The sequence below is a fragment of the Protomyctophum parallelum genome, assembly GCF_964188405.1.
Source record: "Protomyctophum parallelum genome assembly, chromosome: 21".
NCBI classification, from domain to species: Eukaryota; Metazoa; Chordata; class Actinopteri; order Myctophiformes; family Myctophidae; genus Protomyctophum; species Protomyctophum parallelum.
In genome coordinates this window covers 5,278,037-5,305,394 of record NC_139713.1, presented here as the reverse complement: position 1 = coordinate 5,305,394, position 27,358 = coordinate 5,278,037, and the positions used below count along the sequence as shown (strand labels likewise).

General features: G+C 45.5%; 2 protein-coding genes and 1 long non-coding RNA gene across 6 annotated transcripts in view; 1 reads left to right on the top strand and 2 right to left on the bottom strand.

Annotated features, from left to right (window-relative positions):
- The window catches only part of LOC310879282 (histone-lysine N-methyltransferase Smyd1-like), a 294,932-nt gene that overhangs the window by 54,743 nt on the left and 212,831 nt on the right, over nucleotides 1-27,358 (top strand). The window lies entirely within an intron of this gene.
- The window catches only part of LOC310879296, a 229,250-nt gene that overhangs the window by 37,246 nt on the left and 164,646 nt on the right, over nucleotides 1-27,358 (bottom strand). The gene's annotated exons all lie outside the window — the stretch shown is intronic.
- Nucleotides 501-27,140, bottom strand: fpgs (folylpolyglutamate synthase). Of its 3 annotated transcripts, XR_014570985.1 has the most exons (19): nucleotides 26,990-27,140; nucleotides 23,930-23,983; nucleotides 22,622-22,696; nucleotides 21,715-21,768; nucleotides 18,001-18,065; nucleotides 14,381-14,495; nucleotides 13,421-13,498; nucleotides 13,270-13,331; nucleotides 11,557-11,659; nucleotides 10,825-10,902; nucleotides 10,326-10,476; nucleotides 9,271-9,381; nucleotides 8,319-8,416; nucleotides 8,107-8,159; nucleotides 7,116-7,191; nucleotides 6,370-6,433; nucleotides 2,710-2,834; nucleotides 847-1,909; nucleotides 501-809 (listed from the first exon to the last, which is right to left on the bottom strand). XR_014570985.1 is itself a non-coding variant. In XM_083793828.1 (18 exons), the coding sequence occupies exons 1-18, from the start codon at nucleotides 26,999-27,001 to the stop codon at nucleotides 1,613-1,615; spliced, it is 1,671 nt and encodes a 556-aa protein (XP_083649954.1). In that variant the 5' UTR covers nucleotides 27,002-27,140; the 3' UTR covers nucleotides 501-1,612. The 3 variants fall into 3 exon arrangements, 2 of the variants coding, with proteins under 2 accessions (XP_083649954.1, XP_083649955.1); XM_083793828.1 differs by having other exon boundaries at nucleotides 501-1,909; XM_083793829.1 differs by lacking the exon at nucleotides 9,271-9,381 and having other exon boundaries at nucleotides 501-1,909.

Genomic DNA, 27,358 nt, shown 5'->3' with positions numbered 1-27,358 from the left:
TCATCTTCTCCTTTAGGTTTCCTGCAGGCTGTACACTTTCGAGCAATGCTGCCCTCCACAGGCGAGGATTCACACACGCACACGCACACGCACGCACGCACGCACGCACGCACACACACACACACACACACACACACACACACACACACACACACACACACACACACACACACACACACACACACACACACACACACACACACACACACACACACACACACACACACACACACACACACACACACACACACACACACACACACACACACACACACACACACACACACACACACACACACACACACACACACACACACACACACACACACACACACACACACACACACGAGGTCAGTCCATTGCTCTCCCCAGGATTACATTAAAATAATTGACACTTGTTGAAAAAACGGGTTACAAAATCGTTGGATAAAGATTTATTTAAAATAAAACAGACAGCAGAGATGCTCTGTATGTATTTGCTTTTGACGCATCAGTGAATCAACTCTTAGAGAGTTCTGAGGTTTTTTTTTTGTACATTCAGAAAATACGTGCGCATGCACGTATTCTGGTGCTGGGGGGTATGCAAGGCGTTGCCTAGCAAGTTGATTTTCTGCGTAACCGTTTCACATTTGATATACAGTATGAGATCATAATCTCGTACTTGGCATCCCGCCTGCGTTGCTGCAGGCTGCCACATAGGCAGCGCAGTAGTCTACTAATATAAAAGTTAAACAGTACGAGTGTACAAACGGAACCCTTACAGGGTCTGTAACTCTGAGTGTAAGAAATGGACCCTTACAGGTCTGTACCTCTGAGTGTAAGAAATGGACCCTTACAGGTCTGTACCTCTGAGAGTGTACAAACGGAACCAAACGGACCCTTACAAGGTCTGTAAATCAGGTGTGGTTTTTAGGTCTTTAGGTTACATAATAGCCTAATCACAATTATTTGTTATCAATCGTTTTCATGTTGAAAAGTTATTTTTTACATTTTTAAAAAATTCTAGAAATAGCAGATCTACAAGCTTAAAACACGTCACGATCAACTATTTCCGCTATTTCGTACATTAGGTTTGGAAATAAAAGTATCTAAAAAACGTAACCACAAATGTGATTACGAAGCCTAAAAGGCAATCAGAATTACAAATTGTAACGTTCCAATGATCAATATTAAATAAAGAAAACAGAATTAAATCGTTAATCGCAATAATTTGTGTGACAATTAGTCATCAACTGGTTGTGGTTTAGTGTAGCCCCTCCCACCAAGTGCATTAGAGGGTGTGGTTTAGCGTGGCCCCTCCCACCAGGTGCAATAGAGGGTGTGGTTTAGCGTGGCCCCTCCCACCAGGTGCATCAGGGGGTGTGGTTTAGCATGGCCCCTCCCACCAGGTGCATTAGGGGGTGTGGTTTAGCGTGGCCCCTCCCACCAAGTGCATTAGGGGGTGTGGTTTAGCGTGCCCCCTCCCACCAGGTGCATTAGAGGTTGTGGTTTAGTGTGGCCCCTCCCACCAGGTGTATTAGGGGGTGTGGTTTAGCGTGGCCCCTCCCACCAGGTGCATTAGGGGGTGTGGTTTAGCGTGGCCCCTCCCACCAAGTGCATTAGGGGGCGTGGCTTAGTGTGCAGAGGCGGGGTCCAGGTGCTTCAGGGCGCCTCCCACCAGGTGCAGGCTTCCAGTGATCAGGACGTGGATCTGCGTTGCCTCGCGCAGCAGGAGGGGCGGAGCTGTGGCCACACCCCCCTCCCCCTCCTCCTCCTCCTCCCGCGGGGGGGAGGAGGAGGCGGGGTCGAGCAGCACGGGGTCGCGACCCTGGCTGAGCCAACGCAGGGCGCTCAGAATACACGGGAACACGGCCGTCGCCTGCTGAGCCCGGCTGCTGCACTCAGCCATCAGCGGGCGAGACGGAAGAGCCTGCAGGCAGAGAGATTAACACTGTTATGTTATTATATCAGCCATCAGTGGGCGAGACGTAAGAGAGAGAGAGAGAGATGACATGCATTTATATGCAGATGATATAATGATGTTTTAATACTGTTATTATATATATAAACTGTCAGGAAGAAACCACCTAACTCCAAAATGTTCATTTTTCAGGAAATTAATCATTTTCCAGGAATTTCCCAGCCTGGAGGCCGCTGTTGTAACGATCGTCTTGCATTAGCGTCCCTTCGTGTGTGTGTGTGTGTGGGGGGGGTGGGGGGGATGGTACGAATATGTACGTAGATGGCAATAAAATAGTTAATTATACTACATTTAATAAATACCCTTTGTTTAGCGATTTTCATTTTTCTTTTATTTCCCCTTTCATTCTTTTCATTTCTTTTTTCTTTTTTCACAGAATCAAAGGTGTTTATGGAAATGATTCACCAGGATCCTGGATGGCTTGATTCTAGGGTCAAAATAATTGATATTAACCCATTCTGACCGGGCACCCATTTTGGTGTCAGCATCATGTTCTGCTTTAGCTATTGAAAAATAGCAGATCTACAAGCTCATATCGCGCCACCGAGTGGCGCGATATGAGCTTGTAGGTCTGCTATTTTTTTTGAAAAATCGAAGAACGACTGACATTTTTAGAATCTGATCTCAGGTCAGAATGGGTTAATCAGACCAGTGTGTTGTCCAGTGGAAACCTCGTATGAATCTGATCTCAGGTCAGAATGGGTTAATATTTGTGTAAATCTCCGTTATGGTCCTAGCTGTAGTGGTACCTGTATGAGAAGCTGCTGCTGGTCCTCTGGCGCCCCCTTGTGGAAGGTGTGGAGACGCCAGCTGCTCTCGTTGTCCAGGCAACGCGTCAGCATGTTCTCCACGGAGACGTTGTAGTTGTGCAGGTCTGCAGAGAGGGGGCGACAACGTACCATGTAGGCATTTACTATGAAAACCTGCATCTCTGGTCAGTTGGTCGGGCTCCATATATGGTCACGCCTCGTGACATCACGCCTCCATATTGATGATTTTAGGACCCAGAAGCGGACGGAAACAGATTGAAGGTTAAACAGAGTTGTAATTGTTAATTCAGCAGTTCACGGGAAATGAAGGTTTAACAGCAAGTCCATGAACATAAATCCACAAAAAACCCTGGCAATCAAATCCAAATCCGGCAGGCAAAAGGAAGGTCAGAATCCAGGCAGGTGGTCAAAAAACAAAGGCTAAATGCAAGCAATTTAGGGCGGGCCTCCAATCAGGCAGAACAGGCAATTGCCCCTATGGCATCATGAGGGGAGGGGGTCATCCACCAAGCAAAAAAAAACAAAACACAGTGCTTTAGAACACAAAGGGGCCATGGTCATTTTTCAAGGGGGCATCGCGGAAAATCCTGCCTAGGGCACCAAATTGCTCAGGGCCGGCAGGGACACAGGAATATAATCTGGCAGAGGACAAAGAGACAAGCAGGGTTTAAGTAGACTGAGTGTGAAGAACGAACAGAGTGCAGATGTGACGCGCTCCACTCTGATTGGCTGATTGAGAGTGAGCAGATGAGTGGGAGAGATGGCACTGGAATGACAAGAAATGACAATTAACAGAACATGCACATATGTATGTATGATGATAAGAGCGCCCCTCACTTCACACAGGTGTGATTTTTTTAGTTTTTTACTCATTTGGCGAAAACAAACCAGCGATCTTATCGTTTATAGAAATGAGCCGCAAAGCAAGCTTGTTTTGATCCAAAACGCAGCCTGGAAGAAGAATCTGGGATATTAGCATTCTAAAAACTGCGTTCCAGCATAAATTAACCCATTTTGGGTAAATCTACAAATCGAACTGACGTAGAAACATAGCTTTTTCAGAAAACTGTCAGGATGTAGAAGAACATTTTTAGTATCTGATCTCAGGTCAGAATGGGTTAAGCCACCGGACATTTCACTTCCGTCTTTTCCTCCCCTTTTTGTTTTTTTTCATCGCACCGGAACCGGAGTGTTACGAGCGTTTACAGAACAGAGTTGTGAAGCGTTTACAGAACAGAGTTGTGAAGCGTTTACAGAACAGAGTTGTGAAGCGTTTACAGAACAGAGTTGTGAAGCGTTTACAGAACAGAGTTGTGAAGCATTTACAGAACAGAGTTGTGAAGCGTTTACAGAACAGAGTTGTGAAGCATTTACAGAACAGAGTTGTGAAGCGTTTACAGAACAGAGTTGTGAAGCGTGTACAGAACAGAGTTGTGAAGCGTGTACAGAACAGAGTTGTGAAGCGTGTACAGAACAGAGTTGTGAAGCGTGTACAGAACAGAGTTGTGAAGCGTGTACAGAACAGAGTTGTGAAGCGTGTACAGAACAGAGTTGTGAAGCGTGTACAGAACAGAGTTGTGAAGCGTGTACAGAACAGAGTTGTGAAGCGTGTACAGAACAGAGTTGTGAAGCGTGTACAGAACAGAGTTGTGAAGTGTGTACAGAACAGAGTTGTGAAGCGCGTACAGAACAGAGTTGTGAAGCGTGTACAGAACAGAGTTGTGAAGCGTTTACAGAACAGAGTTGTGAAGCGATAACAGAACAGAGTTGTGAAGCGATAACAGAACAGAGTTGTGAAGCGTTTACAGAACAGAGTTGTGAAGCGTGTACAGAACAGAGTTGTGAAGCGTGTACAGAACAGAGTTGTGAAGCGTGTACAGAACAGAGTTGTGAAGCGTGTACAGAACAGAGTTGTGAAGCGTGTACAGAACAGAGTTGTGAAGTGTGTACAGAACAGAGTTGTGAAGCGCGTACAGAACAGAGTTGTGAAGCGTGTACAGAACAGAGTTGTGAAGCGTTTACAGAACAGAGTTGTGAAGCGATAACAGAACAGAGTTGTGAAGCGATAACAGAACAGAGTTGTGAAGCGTTTACAGAACAGAGTTGTGAAGCGTGTACAGAACAGAGTTGTGAAGCGATAACAGAACAGAGTTGTGAAGCGTTTACAGAACAGAGTTGTGAAGCGTTTACAGAACAGAGTTGTGAAGCGTTTACAGAACAGAGTTGTGAAGCGTTTACAGAACAGAGTTGTGAAGCGTTTACAGAACAGAGTTGTGAAGCGATAACAGAACAGAGTTGTGAAGCGTTTACAGAACAGAGTTGTGAAGCGTTTACAGAACAGAGTTGTGAAGCGTTTACAGAACAGAGTTGTGAAGCGTTTACAGAACAGAGTTGTGAAGCGTTTACAGAACAGAGTTGTGAAGCGTTTACAGAACAGAGTTGTGAAGCGATAACAGAACAGAGTTGTGAAGCGATAACAGAACAGAGTTGTGAAGCGTTTACAGAACAGAGTTGTGAAGCGTTTACAGAACAGAGTTGTGAAGCGTTTACAGAACAGAGTTGTGAAGCGTTTACAGAACAGAGTTGTGAAGCGTGTACAGAACAGAGTTGTGAAGCGTTTACAGAACAGAGTTGTGAAGCGTTTACAGAACAGAGTTGTGAAGCGATAACAGAACAGAGTTGTGAAGCGTTTACAGAACAGAGTTGTGAAGCGTTTACAGAACAGAGTTGTGAAGCGTTTACAGAACAGAGTTGTGAAGCGTTTACAGAACAGAGTTGTGAAGCGCGTACAGAACAGAGTTGTGAAGCGTGTACAGAACAGAGTTGTGAAGCGCGTACAGAACAGAGTTGTGAAGCGTGTACAGAACAGAGTTGTGAAGCGTTTACAGAACAGAGTTGTGAAGCGCGTACAGAACAGAGTTGTGAAGCGTGTACAGAACAGAGTTGTGAAGCGTTTACAGAACAGAGTTGTGAAGCGATAACAGAACAGAGTTGTGAAGCGATAACAGAACAGAGTTGTGAAGCGTTTACAGAACAGAGTTGTGAAGCGATAACAGAACAGAGTTGTGAAGCGTTTACAGAACAGAGTTGTGAAGCGATAACAGAACAGAGTTGTGAAGCGTTTACAGAACAGAGTTGTGAAGCGTTTACAGAACAGAGTTGTGAAGCGTGTACAGAACAGAGTTGTGAAGCGATAACAGAACAGAGTTGTGAAGCGTGTACAGAACAGAGTTGTGAAGCGTTTACAGAACAGAGTTGTGAAGCGATAACAGAACAGAGTTGTGAAGCGTGTACAGAACAGAGTTGTGAAGCGTTTACAGAACAGAGTTGTGAAGCGATAACAGAACAGAGTTGTGAAGCGATAACAGAACAGAGTTGTGAAGCGTGTACAGAACAGAGTTGTGAAGCGTGTACAGAACAGAGTTGTGAAGCGTTTACAGAACAGAGTTGTGAAGCGTGTACAGAACAGAGTTGTGAAGCGTTTACAGAACAGAGTTGTGAAGCGTTTACAGAACAGAGTTGTGAAGCGTTTACAGAACAGAGTTGTGAAGCATTTACAGAACAGAGTTGTGAAGCGTTTACAGAACAGAGTTGTGAAGCGTTTACAGAACAGAGTTGTGAAGCGTTTACAGTTCTCACCTGCATGAGATGCAACCGTCTCACTGATGTTTGGACAGAAAACGGCAAAGTCAAAGTGGCACGGCTGAAAAAAATACAAAATAAAATACACTAAACTTTATTTTGAAAAGGTGGTCACAAGGAAAGCAAACAGGATATAATGATACCGAGGTTCCTTCCTATAACAGCATAGCATATGATAATGATTACAATTCACAATGTAGGCATTTATCTGACACGCTTTATCCAGAGTGACTTACCGCAAGCAATTAAAACACATTGTAGCGTCTCAGTAAACTATAGGATCATAGAATGCAGAGAGACAGTAAACTATAGGATCATAGAATGCAGAGACAGTAAACTATAGCATCATAGAATGCAGAGAGACAGTGTAGCGTCTCAGTAAACTATAGGATCATATAATGCAGAGAGACAGTGTAGTGTCTCAGTAAACTATAGGATCATATAATGCAGAGAGACAGTGTAGTGTCTCAGTAAACTATAGGATCATAGAATGCAGAGAGACAGTGTAGTGTCTCAGTAAACTATAGGATCATAGAATGCAGAGAGACAGTGTAGTGTCTCAGTAAACTATAGGATCATAGAATGCAGAGAGACAGTGTAGTGTCTCAGTAAACTATAGGATCATAGAATGCAGAGAGACAGTGTAGTGTCTCAGTAAACTATAGGATCATAGAATGCAGAGAGACAGTGCAGTGTCTCAGTAAACTATAGGATCACATAGATATGCGTAACATAGATCTCACCAACAGCAGTTTCAGCATGGCTGCACAGTCTCTGTCTCCTGTAGCGTTGAACAGCAAAACTCTGGCCACAGGTCCTCTATAGAATAATAATAATAATAAAAATAATTATAAATGGAAACAAAACAATCACTCCTATAGTCCTAACGCTATGGACCACAGATACCCTGAACCAATCCACACATTAACACATTTAGACCTGAGGAGGGTTCTACAAATGCCTTCTAAATCCTAACAGTTTTCTGAAAAACACATGTTTCTGTCAGTCGTTCTCAAACATTTTGATGTCAAGGACGCCCAAGATTATCTGTATTTGGCCGCCGACCCCCATCTGAAAATATGTAGTTCCAGTGACCTCCTCAGAAGAAAAGATTTGAGTTAAAAATGTTGGCTCTGAAAGGCGGTGGCTCAGGGGTAGAGTGCCTGGATGGTAACCGTATAAGGTTGCCAGTTCGAACCCTGTGGGCTCCCCCAGAGTTACTGTCGAAGTGTCCTTGAGCAAGACACTGAACCCCTAATTGCTCCCGATGTGCTAGTTGGTGCCTTGCATGGTTTCCGCTGCCATCGGTGTATGAATGCGTGTGTGAATGGGTGAATGTAATGCACAATCTCTGTAAAGCGCCTTGGATAAAGGCGCTATATAAATGCACCATTTACCATTTACCATTTAATATACCGGTATATTCAAAGATTTGCACGATTTTTCAAAAATAGCAGACCTAAAAGCTCGTAGCGCGGCACTCAGTGCTTACGGCACTGTCTGTGGTTTCGAACAAATCGCAGATGTTCGGAGGTCATTTGTGATTATCCGGTGATCGCGATTGGAACATTAGCGCTAATACTTTAGCATCCAAAATCTTACCCAAAACCGGACGCGTGTCATACTAAAACAAGATTCTGATCCGGTGGCACCCAAGCACCACCACTTTCGTCCACCAGGTGGCACGCAATGTGTTAATAAAGAATATTCATGTATTTATACAAACATACTTACACGGATTGTCTCTCGTGCTCTAAGGCAGTTTCTCTGAACCATTCCACACAGGCCTGAATGGAGGGGGGGGGGGGTGGAGAAAAATACGATATGTTTCAGGCAGTATCACGATACACAATGTACATACACATATATTGATGGCCCGTAGGGGGCAGTACCTGCATGCTCCGCGTGGTGTGATATTTATATTTATGTCCCATAGGGGGCAGTACCTGCATGCTCCGCGTGGTGTGCGCTCCGTCCAGGAAGTAGCTCACCGATCCGTGACTCATGGTCTGAGTTCGGCCCGGCCACGACGTCTCTGCCAGACCTGAGCAATGGATGGAGAGATTCATCGGACTTCCCACAGACATCAGCCACAACGTCCTGGTATGATCAATAAGGCCATCACACACACATAGATGCCTCATTGGCCGCTGCACTTCATTGGAGCGCCACGTGTATCCAATGAAGGCAGGAAGTCAAGCGGAAGTGCTGAAGGATTCTTTTTTTTTTACGAAAGTCTACGTTTATATGTCTATGATCACACAGCTAGCCCTTTCAATATCACATGACACTGATCATCCTCTGTATTGCCTTTTTAACCCATTCTGACCTGAGATCAGATTCATACGAGGTTTCCACTGGACACATGCTGGTCTGACGAACCCATTCTGATCTGAGATCAGATTCTAAAAATGTCAGTCGTTCTTCGATTTCTTTCAAAAATAGCAGACCTACAAGCTCGTATCGCGACACTCGGTGGCGCGATATGAGCTTGTAGATCTGCTATTTTTCAATAGTTAAAGCACGACATGATGCCAACACCAAAATGGGTGCCCGTTCAGAATGGGTTAACCTAATGCCATCTGGACAAAGCTAACCATGAAGATGGCGGCATGATTGAATTATCTAAAAACTCAAATGACTCACATAAAACCCGCCAGGAAAGTGTTTCTTGTGTCCTAAACATCATCTGGTAGCAAAAGGGGTGAAGTGGCCCTTTAATATTGTCATTATAGTGTCCTCAAGCTCTGTGTATCTGTGTGCGTGTGTGCGTGTGTGTGTGTGTGTGCGTGCGTGCGTGTGTGTGTGCGTGTGTGTGTGTGTGTGTGTGCGTGCGTGTGTGTGTGCGTGTGTGTGTGTGTGTGTGTGCGTGCGTGCGTGTGTGCGTGCTGGACAGACCTTTCACCATAACAGGACTTGGGTGGAACCCTTCGGCCGGAGGCACCGATAGGCTGTCAGCGTTGATGAGGCCACACCCCCCCGGCTCTGTGAAGCCACGCCCCCCCGGCTCTGTGAAAACACCAGATCTCAGATCAGTCAATCAATCAATCAATCCGTACTTTATTAAAGATGGAGTGCCGTGATTTTGTCCCCCCTATAACATGATCATCAGGTTCTATGATTATACTAGGACAAAGATTTATTTAAACAAAAGCATTATGTTACACTTTAGCTATTGAAAAATAGCAGATCTACAAGCTCATAGCGTGGCACTGGTCTGCTATTTTTGAAAAATCGTGAAAATGTGGTGCAAATCTTTGAATATACTCTTTCAAAGCGAACTTTTTTAACTCAAATCTTCTGGGGGTCCTCCCTGTTACATCATATTTTTAGATGGGGGTCGGTGGCCAATTTCATATAATTCTGGGGGTTCTTGACATGAAATAGTTTGAGAACCACTGACATAGAAACAGAGGTTTTTCAGAAAGCGATTTGTAGAATCGTCTTCAGGTCTGGTTGGCCTGGTGGGTGGTGATCCACCTGAACTGAAGCCGCACCCACAGCTGTTTTTGTATGATAACGGGTGTAAGCACACTTGGGCATCAAGGCGCGGCAAAAAGCTGCTCGTGGCAGGCGTCTCTTCCTGGTTTTTAGACAGCTGGTGGATGGAAATGAAGCTCCACCCACGAGGAAGAATGCGGCGTCGGGCCAGATTCCCAGGAAACGCTTGCTCCCGTGGCAAATGGAAGCCGCGCGCGAGCTTCATTTCCCATCCACCAGCTGTCTAAAAACCAGGAAGTGACGCCTGTCGCTCGCAGCTTTTGGCATCTCCGTGATGCTAAAGTGTGCCTGCACTGAAAGGGGGAGAGGTTAGGGGAGGGGTTGATATTGTGATGTCACTATATCACTGTCAAGCCTTGAAGAGACAGACAGACAGACAGACAGACAGACAGACAGGCAGGCAGGCAGGCAGGCAGACAGACAGACAGACAGACAGACAGACAGACAGGTACCTGTCTCACAGCGTCTGTGTAACCAGCAGGAAGTGAGCTGTAATGCCAGTGATGCGTTGGAGTGCTGGTGTCGTCCCGCCAGACCCACCACTAGGTGGAGCTGTTCATCCGACGCATACTGCCCGAGGTCAGGACACGCCCACAACGGACACTGTAGCATCATCACACATCATTAGCATAATGAGGACACGCCCACAACGAACACTGTAGCATCATGATACATCATTAGCATAGATAGGACACGCCCACAGGAAACACAGTATCTCATGAGCATAATGAAGACTTTTAATGAAAAAATGCGAAGTTGCGGAAAATGTGAAAAGTTGTGAATTTTGCAAAAAACTTTGTTTGCAAAAATATGTGAAAAGTTAAAAAAAATACTGCCCAAGGTGTGACTGTGCGTGCGTTTGTGTGTGTGTGTGTGCTGGCGTCAACGCTTGTGTGTGCGTGCTCGTGTGTGCGTTTGTGTGTGTATGTGTGTGTGTGTGTGTGTACTTGCCTGTATCTCTCTAGCTCTCTCTCTCAGAACATTCATGCAGCTTTCTGTCTGTTTGACAGTGAATGCTGGAACTCCACGCTGAAAAAAACCCAAGAAATCACAACAAGTTGTTATTCCTCTGCCGGTCTCAATCTGGGTCGCGGGATGGGATGGGATGGGATGGCAGACCTCTCTTTGTTATGGCATCCCTCTCCCAGCGCCGGCACACCTGAACCTCCATGCGCAGCCAAAAGAAGCTGTCTGCCGGCGTCTCTTCCGGGGTTTTTAGACAGCTGGTGGATGGAAATGAAGCTCCTCCCACGCGACATTGGGGCGAGCTGCTTTTCCGGGAATCTGGCCGACGTGGCAATCTGCCGCGTGGGCGGAGCTTCATTTCCATCCACCAGCTGTCTAAAAACCCAGAAGAGACGCCGGCAGACAGCTTCTTTTGGCCGCGCATGGAGGTTCAGGTGTGGCACTCTCTGCCACTAGTGTGGCACACCCCTTATATGTGATGCTCAGCCAATAACAACGCAGAGTGAAAGCTTCCAGCCAATCACAATTTGCGTCCTCACTTTTCCGTCTTCACTTTTCTGCCCTCATATTTTACTACTGAAATTATTAGTTGAGACATACGTATATTGTAATATATTCTTATTTCTTATATAGAAATCTAAGATATATACATATTATATTATTATAATATTACTGTTATTATCTGACTGTAGAGATGTATAATCTTTTTGTCTGTACCTTGAAGATGCCTCCTTTCTGCCAGGCGATCTTTTCCTCTGTGTCTCCGAGGATCTGAGTGTGATCGATGCCCAGAGACGAGATGCCACACACCCACGGCCTCCTGCAACGCAACGGGGGGGGGGGGGGGGGAATCAGCCCTCAGCGGCTTCTGACAGACATAGCATCCAGCAGCCCAACTCCACACGTCCAACTCTTCTCCCTCATCTAAAACACCCTGGGCAACGCTCCACACGTCCCAGACTCTTCTCCCTTCTCTAAAACACCCTGGACAACGCTCCACACGTCCCAGACTCTTCTCCCTTCCCTAAAACACCCTGGACAACGCTCCACACGTCCCAGACTCTTCTCCCTTCTCTAAAACACCCTGGACAACGCTCCACACGTCCCAGACTCTTCTCCCTTCTCTAAAACACCCTGGGCAACGCTCCACACGTCCCAGACTCTTCTCCCTTGGCCTTCCCTAAAACACCCTGGACAACGCTCCACACGTCCCAGACTCTTTTCCCTTCTCTAAAACACCCTGGGCAACGCTCCACACGTCCCAGACTCTTTTCCCTTCTCTAAAACACCCTGGGCAACGCTCCACACGTCCCAGACTCTTTTCCCTTCCCTAAAACACCCTGGACAACGCTCCACACATCCCAGACTCTTCTCCCTCGTCTAAAACACCCTGGACAACGCTCCACACGTCCCAGACTCTTCTCCCTCGTCTAAAACACCCTGGACAACGCTCCACACGTCCCAGACTCTTCTCCCTTCCCTAAAACACCCTGGACAACGCTCCACACGTCCCAGACTCTTCTCCCTTCTCTAAAACACCCTGGACAACGCTCCACACGTCCCAGACTCTTCTCCCTTCCCTAAAACACCCTGGACAACGCTCCACACGTCCCAGACTCTTCTCCCTTCTCTAAAACACCCTGGACAACGCTCCACACGTCCTAGACTCTTCTCCCTTCTCTAAAACACCCTGGACAACGCTCCACACGTCCCAGACTCTTCTCCCTCGTCTAAAACACCCTGGACAACGCTCCACACGTCCTAGACTCTTCTCCCTTCCCTAAAACACCCTGGACAATGCTCCACACATCCCAGACTTTACTCCCTTCTCTAAAACACCCTGAACAACGCTCCACACGTCCTAGACTCTTCTCCCTTCCCTAAAACACCCTGGACAACGATCCACACGTCCCAGACTCTTCTCCCTTCCCTAAAACACCCTGGACAACGCTCCACACATCCCAGACTTTACTCCCTTCTCTAAAACACCCTGAACAACGCTCCACACATCCCAGACTCTTGCCCCTTCTCTAAAACACCCTGGACAACGCTCCACACATCCCAGACTCTTCTCCCTCGTCTAAAACACCCTGGACAACGCTCCACACGTCCCAGACTCTTCTCCCTTCTCTAAAACACCCTGGACAACGCTCCACACGTCCCAGACTCTTCTCCCTTCCCTAAAACACCCTGGACAACGCTCCACACGTCCCAGACTCTTCTCCGTTCCCTAAAACACCCTGGACAACGCTCCACACATCCCAGACTTTACTCCCTTATCTAAAACACCCTGAACAACGCTCCACACGTCCTAGACTCTTCTCCCTTCCCTAAAACACCCTGGACAACGCTCCACACATCCCAGACTCTTGCCCCTTCTCTAAAACACCCTGGATACATTTTGTAAATAATGTATTAGTGTGATCTTACTGTATAATGTTGGTGCAATCGTAAGCTCCACCCATGCCCACTTCAATGACAGCTACATCCACCTGTTAACACAAAGATATTAATACAAATACATTAACGTACCTCATCATCAACCAATCAGAATAAGGTGTGGGCGGTCCCTAAAATATACCTTCTCCTGGAGGAATACGTGGAAGGCCATGATGGTGAGGAACCTGAAATACGCCGGCATGCTGCCTCCATGAGCCTCCTGTAGGGGGCGACAGAGACACCACATTTACACTATACAACATGCTGCCTCCATGAGCCTCCTGTAGGGGGCGACAGAGACACCACATTTACACTAAAACATGCTGCCTCCATGAGCCTCCTGTAGGGGGCGACAGAGACACCACATTTACACTAAAACATGCTGAGATACTGGTATTTTATTTAGCGAATGCAAAGTCCTGAAAGGACCACTTCACCACTTTTCAAACTATCTTCAAATAGGTCCTCACTAATAATAATGATAAAATGGCAAGACTTTTTTCTACTCAGTCTGTGTCTCATAGGAGGGCTGTGGGCAGTTTAGAAACCGTCCTCCAGTGACATCATCATTAGGCAGATTTTTTTTTTAACAAGATTTTTTTTTTTACAAAAAAATGTGAGAACGATGGCTTCCATTTTCGCATTGCAACTTTTCAGGACAAGAAAGCCTGCAGTTTCTATTAGCTTGTATTCCCCATCGATGATGTCACTGGAAGACGGTTTCTGAACTGCCCACAGCCCTCCTATGAGACACAGACCGAGTAGAAATTGCGCCATTCTTTCATGATTATTAGTGAGGTACTATTATATGAAGATAGGTTGAAAAGTGGTGAAGTGGTCCTTTAACCCATTCTGAACGGGCACCCATTTTGGTGTTGGCATCATGTTGTGCTTTAGCTATTTAAAAATAGCAGATCTACAAGCTCATATCGCGCCACCGAGTGGCGCGATACGAGCTTGTAGGTCTGCTATTTTTGAAAAATCGAAGAGCGACTGACATTTTTAGAATCTGATCTCAGGTCAGAATGGGTTAATCAGACCAGTGTGTGTCCGGCGGAAACCTCGTTATGAATCTGATCTCAGGTCAGAATGGGTTAAATACCTTGGTGTCATTTAGGCGTCCGTAGACATGCCAGAAGGATGAGGTGAACAGGGCTCGGCTGATGGGTTTCCCGTTGATCCTGATCCTCTCTCTGACCTGAACCAGGTGGGGAGAGCTGGGGGCAAAGGTCACAGCAAGGTCACAGCAAGGTCACGGCAAGGTCACATGCATCACTTTAAACCTATTCTACATGTCTTCTACAATTGAGTCCATCATTTATTCTGACCCCTCCCCGAAAAGGCCGATCTGTTCTGAAACCTTATCTATAATTTATACATTGTGGATAATTAGTATGGACTTAAGACTGTTATTCTGCTCAATTTACAATTTAAGGTACAATTCTGTAAGGTCGTCGAAGGCTAAATCCTAAGAGTTTTATGACATACTTTGGGTATGTCATATCCCTGAGCGGATATGGATTAGTCATTATTATTAGTAATACTAATTATAATAATTATTATTATAATGTGATTTATTCGTACCTGTAGAATCCTGTTCGGAAGCCGTAACTCCTGAGGATCTGTTCGGTGAACGCACACGTTGACCCCTGAAAACACATGACCTTTAATGACCCTTGACCCCTGAAAACACATGACCTTTAATGACCCTTGACCCCTGAAAACACATGGCCTTTAATGACCCTTGACCCCTGAAAACACATGGCCTTTAATGACCCTTGATTCCAAATTGAATCTTTGTGTAAGACATAAATACAGATTCTCTCAGACACATACGACGTGAATTCTCCATTCATTGTCAATGGGGATTTAATGTTTGTGTAAGACGAAAATGTGCACTAATAGCTGAACATAGGAGGGGCTAGCACCCCTCAACGAACAATAAGGGACCAAGAAGCCTCTTCGGGCTTGGTCCTTTAAAGGGACACTTCACCCTTTTTGCAAAAACATACATGTTAATGGCGTTTAGAAGCTTTAGAACACTTTCCTGGGGGTCTTTATGTGTGTAATATGTGGTTTTAGATATTTTAGATTGTAGCAGTGAGCCTGTTGTCTCTGATGTCATGGACACTGGGCTCACTTCCTTCCTGGACTACATGTTGTCTCAGTAAGACAGCTCTCCCCCTATCCACAAGGACGAGCAGTGCACCAAAGTATTATGGGAATTGTAGTCCAGGAAGTAAGTGAGCCCAGTGTCCATGACATCAGAGACAACAGGCTCACTGCTACAATCTAAAATAACTAAAACCACATATTACACACATAAAGACCCCCAGGAAAGTGTTCTAAAGCTTCTAAACATCATTAACATATATTATTTTGCAAAAAGGGTGAAGTGTCCCTTTAATAAATGAAATAAATAATTATAAGTATGATGTAATACACAGTTTTATACCAGTATAATGTAGGTAGGAAATCAATGACAGGCCCACGCAGGCAGAGCTGCTTTGCACATTGGCCAAGCTTCATGTGATGCCTGTGCCTTGGGTATCTATAAAACGGTACATTTGTTGCATGTTTTCCATTCTTTATTCTTTATACAGCAGCAACTACAGGTCAGTTTCATTAGAGTTCAAATCCACAGGTTCTCAACTAAGTCACTCTACCGGATAGCAGAGAGACGACGCTGGTCCTGCCCCGGGAACTACCCTGAGAGCACGTTCTGTGACGCGTCAAGGCAAAAACCTTAGCCCTGACCGGGAGACTTTTTTTGTCGTGAGCAATGTTCCACTGGACCGTGCACCTGGAAGAAAAAACATTCAGAAACATCCATTCTGCTGTGACGGTTGGGAACAAGCTGTACTCCTTTGAAGGGGGAGGGTACCCTGGCTTATTTGATCATGGGGTCCGTGGCGGGATGGACTTAATGGATCAAATCCATGTGCGTGTCTTCAACGCGGTGTCTTTGCGCTGGAAGGAGTTGCCGCCCGTGACGGCTGAGAGAAGAGAGCGCCCCCTGGAGGTTCCTTCCTCACGTGACTTCCACACAGCCGTGCTCAGAGAACAGATCGTCTACATCTGGGGGGGAGTTGGTCATCATTTCAGGATGACATGCAATGTGCTTTATGCATTCGATGCCGACTCCCACAGATGGTTTAGACCCGAGGCTTCCGGTGTTGTTCCGGAGGCGAGGTGGGGTACTCGGCCTGCGTCTTGGGGAAGGACATGTACATTTATGGAGGTAAGAACAAGACTGGACACACTGATAACCTCTTCAAGTTGGACACCTCTACAATGGTCTGGTCCTTAGTGGATGCCGGGGGCACTTTGCCGCCTGCTTCAACACGTCACACCGCCACCATCATCGGGAAAAAGATGTATGTGTTTGGCGGTGCAAATGGGCTGTACTACAACACCGTCAGAGTGTTTGACACAGAGACCGACCTCTGGCTGAGCACGCCTTCTATAGCGCCTCCAGGAGTACGCTTGAGTCACTGTGCCTTTTCCTACAATCGAGAGCTATACATACTCGGTGGCCACACCTATTGGAAGAATTACGTTGATCTGTGGAGATTTAATCCCGTAAACTTCTCCTGGAAGAAGGTCGAGCCCAAGGGGAAAAATCCGGATTCCCTGCGTCTGATGTGCTGCTGTGTGGTGGGAGATCGTATCGTCCTCTTTAGAGGATTCAACAACCGCGACGGTGATTTGTACATCTTGGACTTGAGTCCTAGTCTGAAGACGTTATGCAAGCTAGCAGCTATTCGGTATGGCCTGGAGCAGTCGGGACTCACAGGTGACGTCAGGTGGGAACTGGCAGCCATGACTACTGACACAGGGGCGTTACTAGCGTGACGCAGACAACGCGACTGCATGGGGGCCCAGAGGCAAGGGGGGGCACACGGACGGTCGGCCACCCACCCGTGCCGTCAGTAAAATGAAACTATAAATACATACAGAGATGCAATGACAGTTGAGTTGAACAATGTTTGGCGGAGCCTGGTGGTGGCTGCTGCTATAGCACACAGCCACACACACACACACACACACATAGGCCCCGCCTCCCAGGCTAAGAGAAGAAGGCTGTAGGCTAATAACGTGAAGGAAGTCAGAAGTGTCTGTGGCGAGTGTGCAGTGGGCTTTCCCAGTGTAGAGTCCCGACAGCCGGGTACGTGCACAAATCACAGCTACAACTGTACAGTGGCCCGCTGTGTATGATCGGGGGCCACTCGCTGATCAGCCTGTTCACGCAAAGTCCGATGCGGTGGATGTTGAAGATGAAAATGAAGATGCTGTAAGTGTCTTCTTCACGGAGGATGTGAAGCTTGTCTTCTTCCTCCGTGGATTGAGGACATGTCAGGACTGTTGGATCTCCATTTGCCGTGTGGTTGTAGAGGTCGGAGCAGTATTCTGTCCACCTATCCAATATGTTCTGTTCTTCCGTTAGGCTTTCACCCGTCTTGCTCTGGATTGCAGAGACTCTGGTCGGTTTTGGTCTTGTTAACTCCTTAACAATTTGATAAGCCTTCTTGGTGTTGTTGTTGGCATTCAGGCTGTTCTCAACTTCTTCGCACTTTCAACTTCTTCGCACTTTCCCTCAATCCTGCCCTTTTACCCGTCTGTAAAACAACTGCCCTTTTACCCATCTGTAAAACAACTGCCCTTTTACCCGTCTGTAAAACAACTGCCCTTTTACCCATCTGTAAAACAACTGCCCTGTACCTGTAGAATCCTGTTCGGAAGCCGTAACTCCTGAGGATCTGTTCGGTGAACGCACACGTTGACCCCTGAAAACACATAGCCTTTAATGACCCTTGACCCCTGAAAACACATGACCTTTAATGACCCTTGACCCCAGAAAACACATGGCCTTTAAGGACCCTTGACCCCTGAAAACACATGGCCTTTAAGGACCCTTGATTCCAAATTGAATCTTTGTGTAAGACAAATACAGATTCTCTCAGACACATGACGTAAATTCTCCATTCATTGTCAATGGGGATTTAATGTTTGTGTAGGACGAAAATGTGCACTAATAGCTGAACATAGGAGGGGCTAGCACCCCTCAACGAACAATAAGGGACCAAGAAGTCTCTTTGGGCTTGGTCCTTTAAAGGGACACTTCACCCTTTTTGCAAAAACATACATGTTAATGGCGTTTAGAAGCTTTAGAACACTTTCCTGGGGGTCTTTATGTGTGTAATATGTGGTTTTAGATATTTTAGATTGTAGCAGTGAGCCTGTTGTCTCTGATGTCATGGACACTGGGCTCACTTCCTTCCTGGACTACATGTTGTCTCAGTAAGACAGCTCTCCCCCTATCCACAAGGAGGAGCAGTGCACCAAAGTATTATGGGAATTGTAGTCCAGGAAGTAAGTGAGCCCAGTGTCCATGACATCAGAGACAACAGGCTCACTGCTACAATCTAAAATAACTAAAACCACATATTACACACATAAAGACCCCCAGGAAAGTGTTCTAAAGCTTCTAAACATCATTAACATATATTATTTTGCAAAAAGGGTGAAGTGTCCCTTTAATAAATGAAATAAATAATTATAAGTATGATGTTATACACAGTTTTATACCAGTATAATGTAGGTAGGAAATCAATGACAGGCCCACGCAGGCAGAGCTGCTTTGCACATTGGCCAAGCTTCATGTGATGTCTGTGCCTTGGGTATCTATAAAACGGGACCTTTGTTGTATGTATTCCATTCTTTATTCTTTATACCGCAGCAACTACAGGTCAGTTTCATTAGAGTTCAAATCCACAGGTTCTCAACTAAGTCACTCTACCGGATAGCAGAGAGACGACGCTGGTCCTGCCCCGGGAACTACCCTGAGAGCACGTTCTGTGACGCGTCAAGGCAAAAACCTTAGCCCTAACCGGGAGACTTTTTTTGTCGTGAGCAATGTTCCACTGGACCGTGCACCTTGAAGAAAGAACATTCAGAAACATCCATTCTGCTGTGACGGTTGGGAACAAGCTGTACTCCTTTGAAGGGGGAGGGTACCCTGGCTTATTTGATCATGGGGTCCGTGGCGGGATGGACTTAATGGATCAAATCCATGTGCGTGTCTTCAACGCGGTGTCTTTGCGCTGGAAGGAGTTGCCGCCTGTGACGGCTGAGAGAGGAGAACGCCCCCTGGAGGTTCCTTCCTCACGTGACTTCCACACAGCCGTGCTCAGAGAACAGATCGTCTACATCTGGGGGGGAGTTGATGATGATAACATGACATGCAATGTGCTTTATACATTCGATGCCGACTCCCACAGATGGTTTAGACCCGAGGCTTCCGGTGTTGTTCCGGAGGGGAGGTGGGGCCACTCGGCCTGCGTCTTGGGGAAGGACATGTACATTTATGGAGGTCTGAACAAGACTGGACACACTGATAACATCTACAAGTTGGACACCTCTACAATGGGCTGGTCCTTAGTGGACGCCGGGGGCACTAAGCCGCCTGCTTCAACACGTCACACGGCCACCATCATCGGGAAAAAGATGTATGTGTTTGGCGGTGCAAAAGGGCCGTACTACAACACCGTCAGAGTGTTTGACACAGAGACCGACCTCTGGCTGAGCACGCCTTCTATAGCGCCTCCAGGAGTACGCTTGAGTCACTGTGCCTTTTCCTACAATCGAGAGCTATACATACTCGGTGGCCACACCTATTCGAAGAATTACGTTGATCTGTGGAGATTTAATCCCGTAAACTTCTCCTGGAAGAAGGTCGAGCCCAAGGGGAAAAATCCGGATTCCCTGCGTCTGATGTGCTGCTGTGTGGTGGGAGATCGTATCGTCCTCTTTAGAGGATTCGACAACCGCGACGGTGATTTGTACATCTTGGACTTGAGTCCTAGTCTGAAGACGTTATGCAAGCTAGCAGCTATTCGGTATGGCCTGGAGCAGTCGGGACTCACAGGTGACGTCAGGTGGGAACTGGCAGCCATGACTACTGACACAGGGGCGTTACTAGCGTGACGCAGACAACGCGACTGCATGGGAGCCCAGAGGCAAGGGGGGGGCACACGGACGGTCGGCCACCCACCCGTGCCGTCAGTAAAATGGCCTGGAGCAGTCGGGACTCACAGGTGACGTCAGGTGGGAATTGGCAGCCATGACTAGTACTGACACAGGGGCGTCCCCAACGAGAGTCAGTGGAGCGTCAGAGGCGGAGGACAGCTCAGAAGACAGCGACAGCTCAGAAGACAGCGACCCGCCCGGGTCACGTGATTGACCACACGTACCTACCCGTCTTCCTCCTCAATCAAAGCAATTACGCAACAGCCGCGCTGCGCGAGTGTAATGTTTGAAAGGTAGGAAACAGAGGAACGCTCCGCCTCATTCTCCACTGACTCACGGAGGGAGCACTGACGTGGCAATCTGGCGGTAGGTCTCCACACAAACACACATCCCCTCACTGTTGCCACTTGTTCAGACTGTTCAGACTGTGCTAATCGTATTTCTCATTACACAGGCAACCCCGGGATGGAGGAATCCTGAAGAGGAACCCAGATCATATCACTCCTGAAGGAATAGGAGTGAGAGGAAAATATAGACTGTTCCCCCCTGGAAATAGGAAGAACCTAAGTTAACCAGCTGTGTGTGTGTGTGTGTGTGCTGGAATTCATTTGACATTGAACTTGAACTGAACAAATTCCTCAATAAATGCCCGAGTAGGCAAAACTTGCTGTGTCTCCTGCCTAACGTTGTCCAGTGGCGCCCACAACGTGCACAAATCACAGCTACAACTGTACAGTGGCCCGCTGTGTATGATCGGGGGCCACTCGCTGATCAGCCTGCTCACGCAAAGTCCGATGCGGTGGATGTTGAAGATGAAAATGAAGATGCTGTAAGTGTCTCTGGTCATTATTGTGTACAATGTATGCAGTAATTTCTCCACACGGTAAAAACCTTAGCATCTAAATTATCATGTGTGAGATGAGGATAATACCAGTGTGAAGTGAGGGGCGCTCTCATCATTATACATCATCATACATCATCTCATGAACAACTGAATATATGTGATTGGTTAAAATAGCAGATCTACAAGCTCACAACGTGGCGCGAAGCTACTTCTACTTCAACTCCTTCAACTACTTCCTAAATTTACGTCTACATATGACCTTCATTGTCAATGGCATTTAATGTTTGTTTGTATGTGTTGCGTCATGTTTGGCGGACGTTTGACCTCATTTCTCCTTTCATTGTCGATGGCAAATATGAGACGTGTGGGGACAAAATGGCGTACATTTTCCCCTTCATTGTCAATGGCATTTATTGTCTGTTGTGGACATTTTGTGGGGACAAAAGATGTAAATATGCCCCTCAAAAACACGCAGTAATCCTGGTCTCTGTCTATACTGCTTCCCTGTGTGTGTGTGTGTGTGTGTGTGTGTGTGTGTGTGTGTGTGTGTGTAAAACCCTCACCTTGCCCTTGGTTCCGGTCACATGAATGATATTGAGCTGGTCCAGTTGTTCCACCTTAGACACACACACACACACACACACACACACACAAACACAGAGAGATTAACGCCAGTCAACGCCAGGATAATAATCCTTTACATAAAACACAGACATTTGATATTGACCCAAACTAGTGAAAATAGCAGATCTACAAGCCCACAACGTGGCGCGAAGCTACTTCTACTTCACTACTTCCTAAATGTTTGTTCTAATTTATGGAATTTCTTACATGTTTCTTTCATTTCTTCATGGCATTACTGAAGACACATTAATTCATGAAAAGCTTTTTTTTTTTGAATATTTTGAAATAATAATTAAAAACCAAATGTAGAACACTAAAGGGACCCATAACAATGTGTCTGCGACCCACAGATGGGTCCAGACCCACAGTTTGGGAAACAGTGCTATAGAAGGGTATATAGCATATATAGCACACATAGACATCAAAGAGGGGCTTCAGCCCCTGCCCTTTTACCCGTCTGTAAAACAACTGCCCTTTTACCCGTCTGTAAAACAACTGCCCTTTTACCCGTCTGTAAAACCACTGCCCTTTTACCCGTCTGTAAAACAACTGCCCTTTTACCCGTCTGTAAAACAACTGCCCTTTTACCCGTCAGTAAAACCACTGCCCTTTTACCCGTCTGTAAAACAACTGCCCTTTTACCCGTCTGTAAAACCACTGCCCCTTTTTACCCGTCTGTAAAACAACTGCCCTTTTACCCGTCTGTAAAACAACTGCCCTTTTACCCGTCTGTAAAACCACTGCCCTTTTACCCGTCTGTAAAACAACTGCCCTTTTACCCGTCTGTAAAACCACTGCCCTTTTACCCCCCCCTCCCAGGGGTCAAGGGTCAGGTAGAATACTGACCGTCAGTCCAGATCTCTCCAGGAAGCCCCTCATAGCGCTGAGTTGGAGCTGAGGGTTCAGCCTCTCTCTTCTCACCTGAGCAGAAAATATTATTATTACTCTTATGATTATGATTATTATTATTAGGGGTCAAGCCGAAAGGGCCTATAGGCCCCATTTGTTATCGTGAAAATTTGACGTTTAGATCTCTAGATGAAAAGAATTGTTATGATTTGCTGGAGTCTGACTCTGGTTGCGGGACTACAGCGTACAGAAACCTACAGTACAGAAACTAGAATCAAATTAAAACCCACATCCACATGGGCAAGCCCAATTAGGGTCCACTGGGGTGTCGCATAAAATCACCTATCAAACAGGCTATGTATTGTGCCTTTCAAGCCTTTATGTTTCGTAGTGTCATATTAATGTATAGATACATAGATACATCTTAAAAACATTAGATTTGCACCACATCTTCACGATAAAATAAATAAATAGCAGACCTACAAGCTCATAGCGCGGCACTCTGTGCCGCGCTATGAGCTTGTAGATCTGCTATTTCTCAATGGCTAAAGCATAACAATGCTTAAAAACACACGCTCAAAATAGGTCAAAGACGTGGGAGACAAACGTGAGGGATATCAAACAGGCCATTATTGTGCTTTTCAAGCCATTATATTTTGCGTTGTATTAATTTATAGATATATAAACATCTTAATAGTAAGGGCATTTTATCAGGTATTTGACCAATCTGGGAACTAGATCGTTACCAAGAAATGTCTTCACCAATGTGTTTCTAAAGGTGTCTAATAACATGTACTAAAAGTTTGAAATTCAACTCCCGGGGGAAATTGAGTTATTAGCATAATATGTGACCATACCCATAACATCCTATATAAAGAAAAAAAGTCAAAATTTCATCATTCTTTCAGTAGCATGTGACATATGAAACTAGGGGGTTTTCATGATTCTGAATCCATTCCAAGCATTAGTTTTGCACAAAAGAAAACACTCCTTGGGAGTGGATATGGCCTAATTAAGCCCAAGGAGTGTTTTTTGTGCAAAACTAATGCTTGGAATGGATTCAGAATCATGAAAAACCCCTAGTTTCATATGTCACATGCTACGACATTTTGACTTTTTGGCCTTATATAGGATGTTATGGGTATGGTCACATATTATGCTAATAACTACATTTCCCACAGGAGTTGAATTTCAAACTTTTAGTACATGTTATTAGACGCCTTTAGAAACACATTGGTGAAGACATTTCTTGGTAACGATTTAGTTCCCAGATTTTCATAGATTTCTCTTACTATAAAAACTCACCTGATCCAACAGACTGGCGTTGGTCTGGAGTGTGTTGAGAGCACACACTGCCTCCTGTGGAGAAAAAAACAAACATTAGTATTGTTTTGTTGAAAGTATACGTTTGTACTTTTACTCAAGTAAATTTAGACTAAACTTTTATACCTAAGTAAAAACATGTACGTAAGTACTTTTTCCACCACAATGAAGCAAGGTGTTTGCATGCGTGACCTTAGAATGACCTGCCAGTGACCTTTGCTCTACTTTCCATTCATCGCTGAACAGAATAAAAGTTAATAAAAGAACAACACATTGAATCATGTGACCTATAACTATCACAGTATTATGAAACATTAATTATTAACACACACACACACACACACCCAAGCAGCCACGCACACATGCATGTGCGCACACACAGTGAGCGTTAAGCTGAAAAGTAGCAGATCTACAAGCTTACAATGTGCGCACACGCACAGACAGACAGACAGACAGACAGACAGACAGAACTAGTGTCTGACAGGATACAAATGTAACCAAATGGACCCATTTCAGAGTTAAAGTGACAACAGATCGTCACAGTCCCGACCAGGAAATAGTTCCCCATTCATTTTCCCAATAGACGTTTCAAAAGGTATTTATTCAAAGACCTTGAAAGCCTCAGACAAAGCCAACTCGGACCGTGACAACTCATGACAATAAACATGGGGCCCGAACAAATAATTAGAATGAAGAAAAACAACAACAAAACAGTGTTGTACCCTGCCCTTTTAGGCTGAATCAACATTGCAATTGCAGATTGATTAGGTAGATTTATTGAGTGCGTTTTCAGAGGTAAACAGCCCAGGCCGGCGGGGGCGATGGGGCTCAAGAGGTTATAAATACTAGGCCTATATGGTCGAATATGACATCAAGTCCATTTTATTTATATTATATCACATTTAAAAACAACAGCAGTGCGTTGACCCAAAGTGCTTCCCAGAACAAATAGGCCGTAGTCTATCCACAGTGTAGTAATAACGCAATAATAAAACCAGCCAAGCAAAATAAAATAACAACGAAAACAGCAGACAACAAACACATAATAACTTCAAACTGTGTTATTCTTCTGTCATATCTATCCTACTGAACGTTTTGCCAGAGAAATAAGGTTAAGTAGGCTTAATTTGGCAAATATTATTCAGTAGGCTTGAAGGGGAATGAATTGACATGCCTCTGAAAAGTATTACCAAAAGCTTTTAGTGCCAGACTAAAAAGGTGGGTTTTCAAGTATAGCAACTCAAGTAATAAGTTGCTAATGCTAACCCGCGATGCGACACATTGTGAGCTTGTAGATCGGCTATTTTCAAGTAAAGTACAAATACCTCAAAATTGTACTGATGCAAACTTTGATAAGCTCTATAATCCATCTTCAACCGCTTATCCGTAGTCGGGTCGCGGGGGGCAACAGCTCCACCAGAGAGCTCTGTTCACTCTCCAGAGCAACATTAGTGACTTCCTCCTGGGGGGGATCCCGAGACGTTCCAAGGCCACAGTGAGTCGATGTAATCCCTCCATCTGCACCTTGGTCTTCCCACCGGGGTCTCCTCCCAGTGGGACGTGCCTCGAGGACCTCCCTATAGGGAGACGCCCAAACAGCATCCTAACCAGATGCCCCGAGGCCCGAACCACCTCAGCGGGCTCCTTTCCAGGCGAAGAAGCAGAGACTCTACTCCGAGTGTGGCTGAACTTCTCACCCTATCTCTAAGGGAGATACCAGCCATTTCGTCCGCTTGTGTTCCGCGACCTTATTCTTTCGGTCATGATCCACACTTCATGACCATATTAGGTACTACTATGTTGATGAATTGAAAAGCCAGTATCACAATGGAAACCACCAAACAACACACTGAACAACCACTGCAACATCATTTAACAAACTCTGTGAGGCTACAGTACCAAGTCGGCCAAACCACCCCATGACCAAAATTAGTATTATAAAAACAAAATGTGAGACATATTGAGGAGTTCAATATGGTCCAATATGACATCAAGTCAATTAAGTCACTTTGGATGGCAGAAAAGGTTGAATAAAGGTTGAATAAATAAAAAGGGGTTGTCTAACAGTTAGACAACCCTTTTTTATTTATTCAACGTTTATTTAACCAGTCATCAAATCAATACTAATACAAATGCAATACTACATCGTACATGTTTTTTGATTGATTGATTGAAATATGTATTAACAGTTTGCAGAATTACAGTACATTTCAAGCACAAACTCAATACAAAGACTGTGTGAGTGGACGACCCAATTAAGCATTACACTTGTTTACAACAGGGTCCACTTTGTTCAATTCATCAATAAAACAAGCCAAGCTAAATAACAAAATAACAACAACAAAAAACAGCAAACAACAAACAAACAAACGATACTAAACTAAAACTGTGTCAAAAGCCAGACTAAATAGGTGGGTTTTCAAGTTGGATTTAAATAGCAAGTTAGCAACTCAAATAATAAGTTGCTAACCCAGCCCCCCTGACTGAAGCTTACAGTTTGGATCTGCATGGTGGTCTGGTCTCCCTACTTCCCTGAATTTAACTTGTATTAAACTGTATTTCCACAGTGCGATATTGATACTTTTACTCAAGTATAAATGTTGTATTCCTGACTTATTAGCAACTTATGCAACAAGTTGCTAACCCTAAACCCAGCCCCCCCTGGCCTGTCCCACACAAGCGATACTTCTGTCCTTCAAATGAACGAATTAATTACCAAAGGAATAACAGTCACATGCTCTGACTAGACTATCAATCTCCTGCTGTTAAGTCTAGTATTAAGTCAAGGGCTCCACACACTTTGTGGAATGAACTTCCTTTGGAATGGAAGTTAAAGACAACAGACACTTTCTAAAACTCTCCTAAACACTCTCTTCTATAGTATGTTTGTAAGTTAGACAGACTGTACAGTGTACACTCGTTACGACATGCACATGCTCTGTCTGACTGACTACCTCCCTTCTGTTACGAGTTAGTAAGTAACAGAAGTATAAGCACTATATCTAGTTATAGTAGCCTATAGCAGGCCTATCGGATTCCTACCTGGTAGTCCATGTCTGTAGGCTGTGTGTGGTTTGTCTGTAGTTTGTCTGTAGGCTACATTAGCTTGTAGTTTGTCTTAGTTGTAGATTGTAGTGCAGGCTGCATTCATTTTTCATTAAGCAGGCTGTGGTAGTGGTACCATGGGAGCTGCTGCGCATGCGTGCGCACAGGCATCAGCAGCAGCAGCAGCAGCAGCCAGCGCGCCAACAGCTCGCGGGAGAAGCGCGCCATCGTGCGGGGGCGGGGCGGCTGTGGGGAGACGGAGACCATAACAATCATTTCAATCATTTTTCTTTCAGACTGTATTTTCTCCCCTCCAATCCTCCGGGGCGCAGCATAGAGTCTATCGGCGCAGGAAACTCAGTATTT

Coding starts and splice junctions, on each gene's coding strand:
- fpgs (XM_083793828.1), bottom strand. Junction 8,417..9,270: donor AAGTCCTGTTATGGTGAAAG/GTCTGTCCAGCA, acceptor TCCATTGCTCAG/GTCTGGCAGAGACGTCGTGG. Junction 1,910..2,709: donor AGCAGCAGCTTCTCATACAG/GTACCACTACAG, acceptor CTCTGCCTGCAG/GCTCTTCCGTCTCGCCCGCT.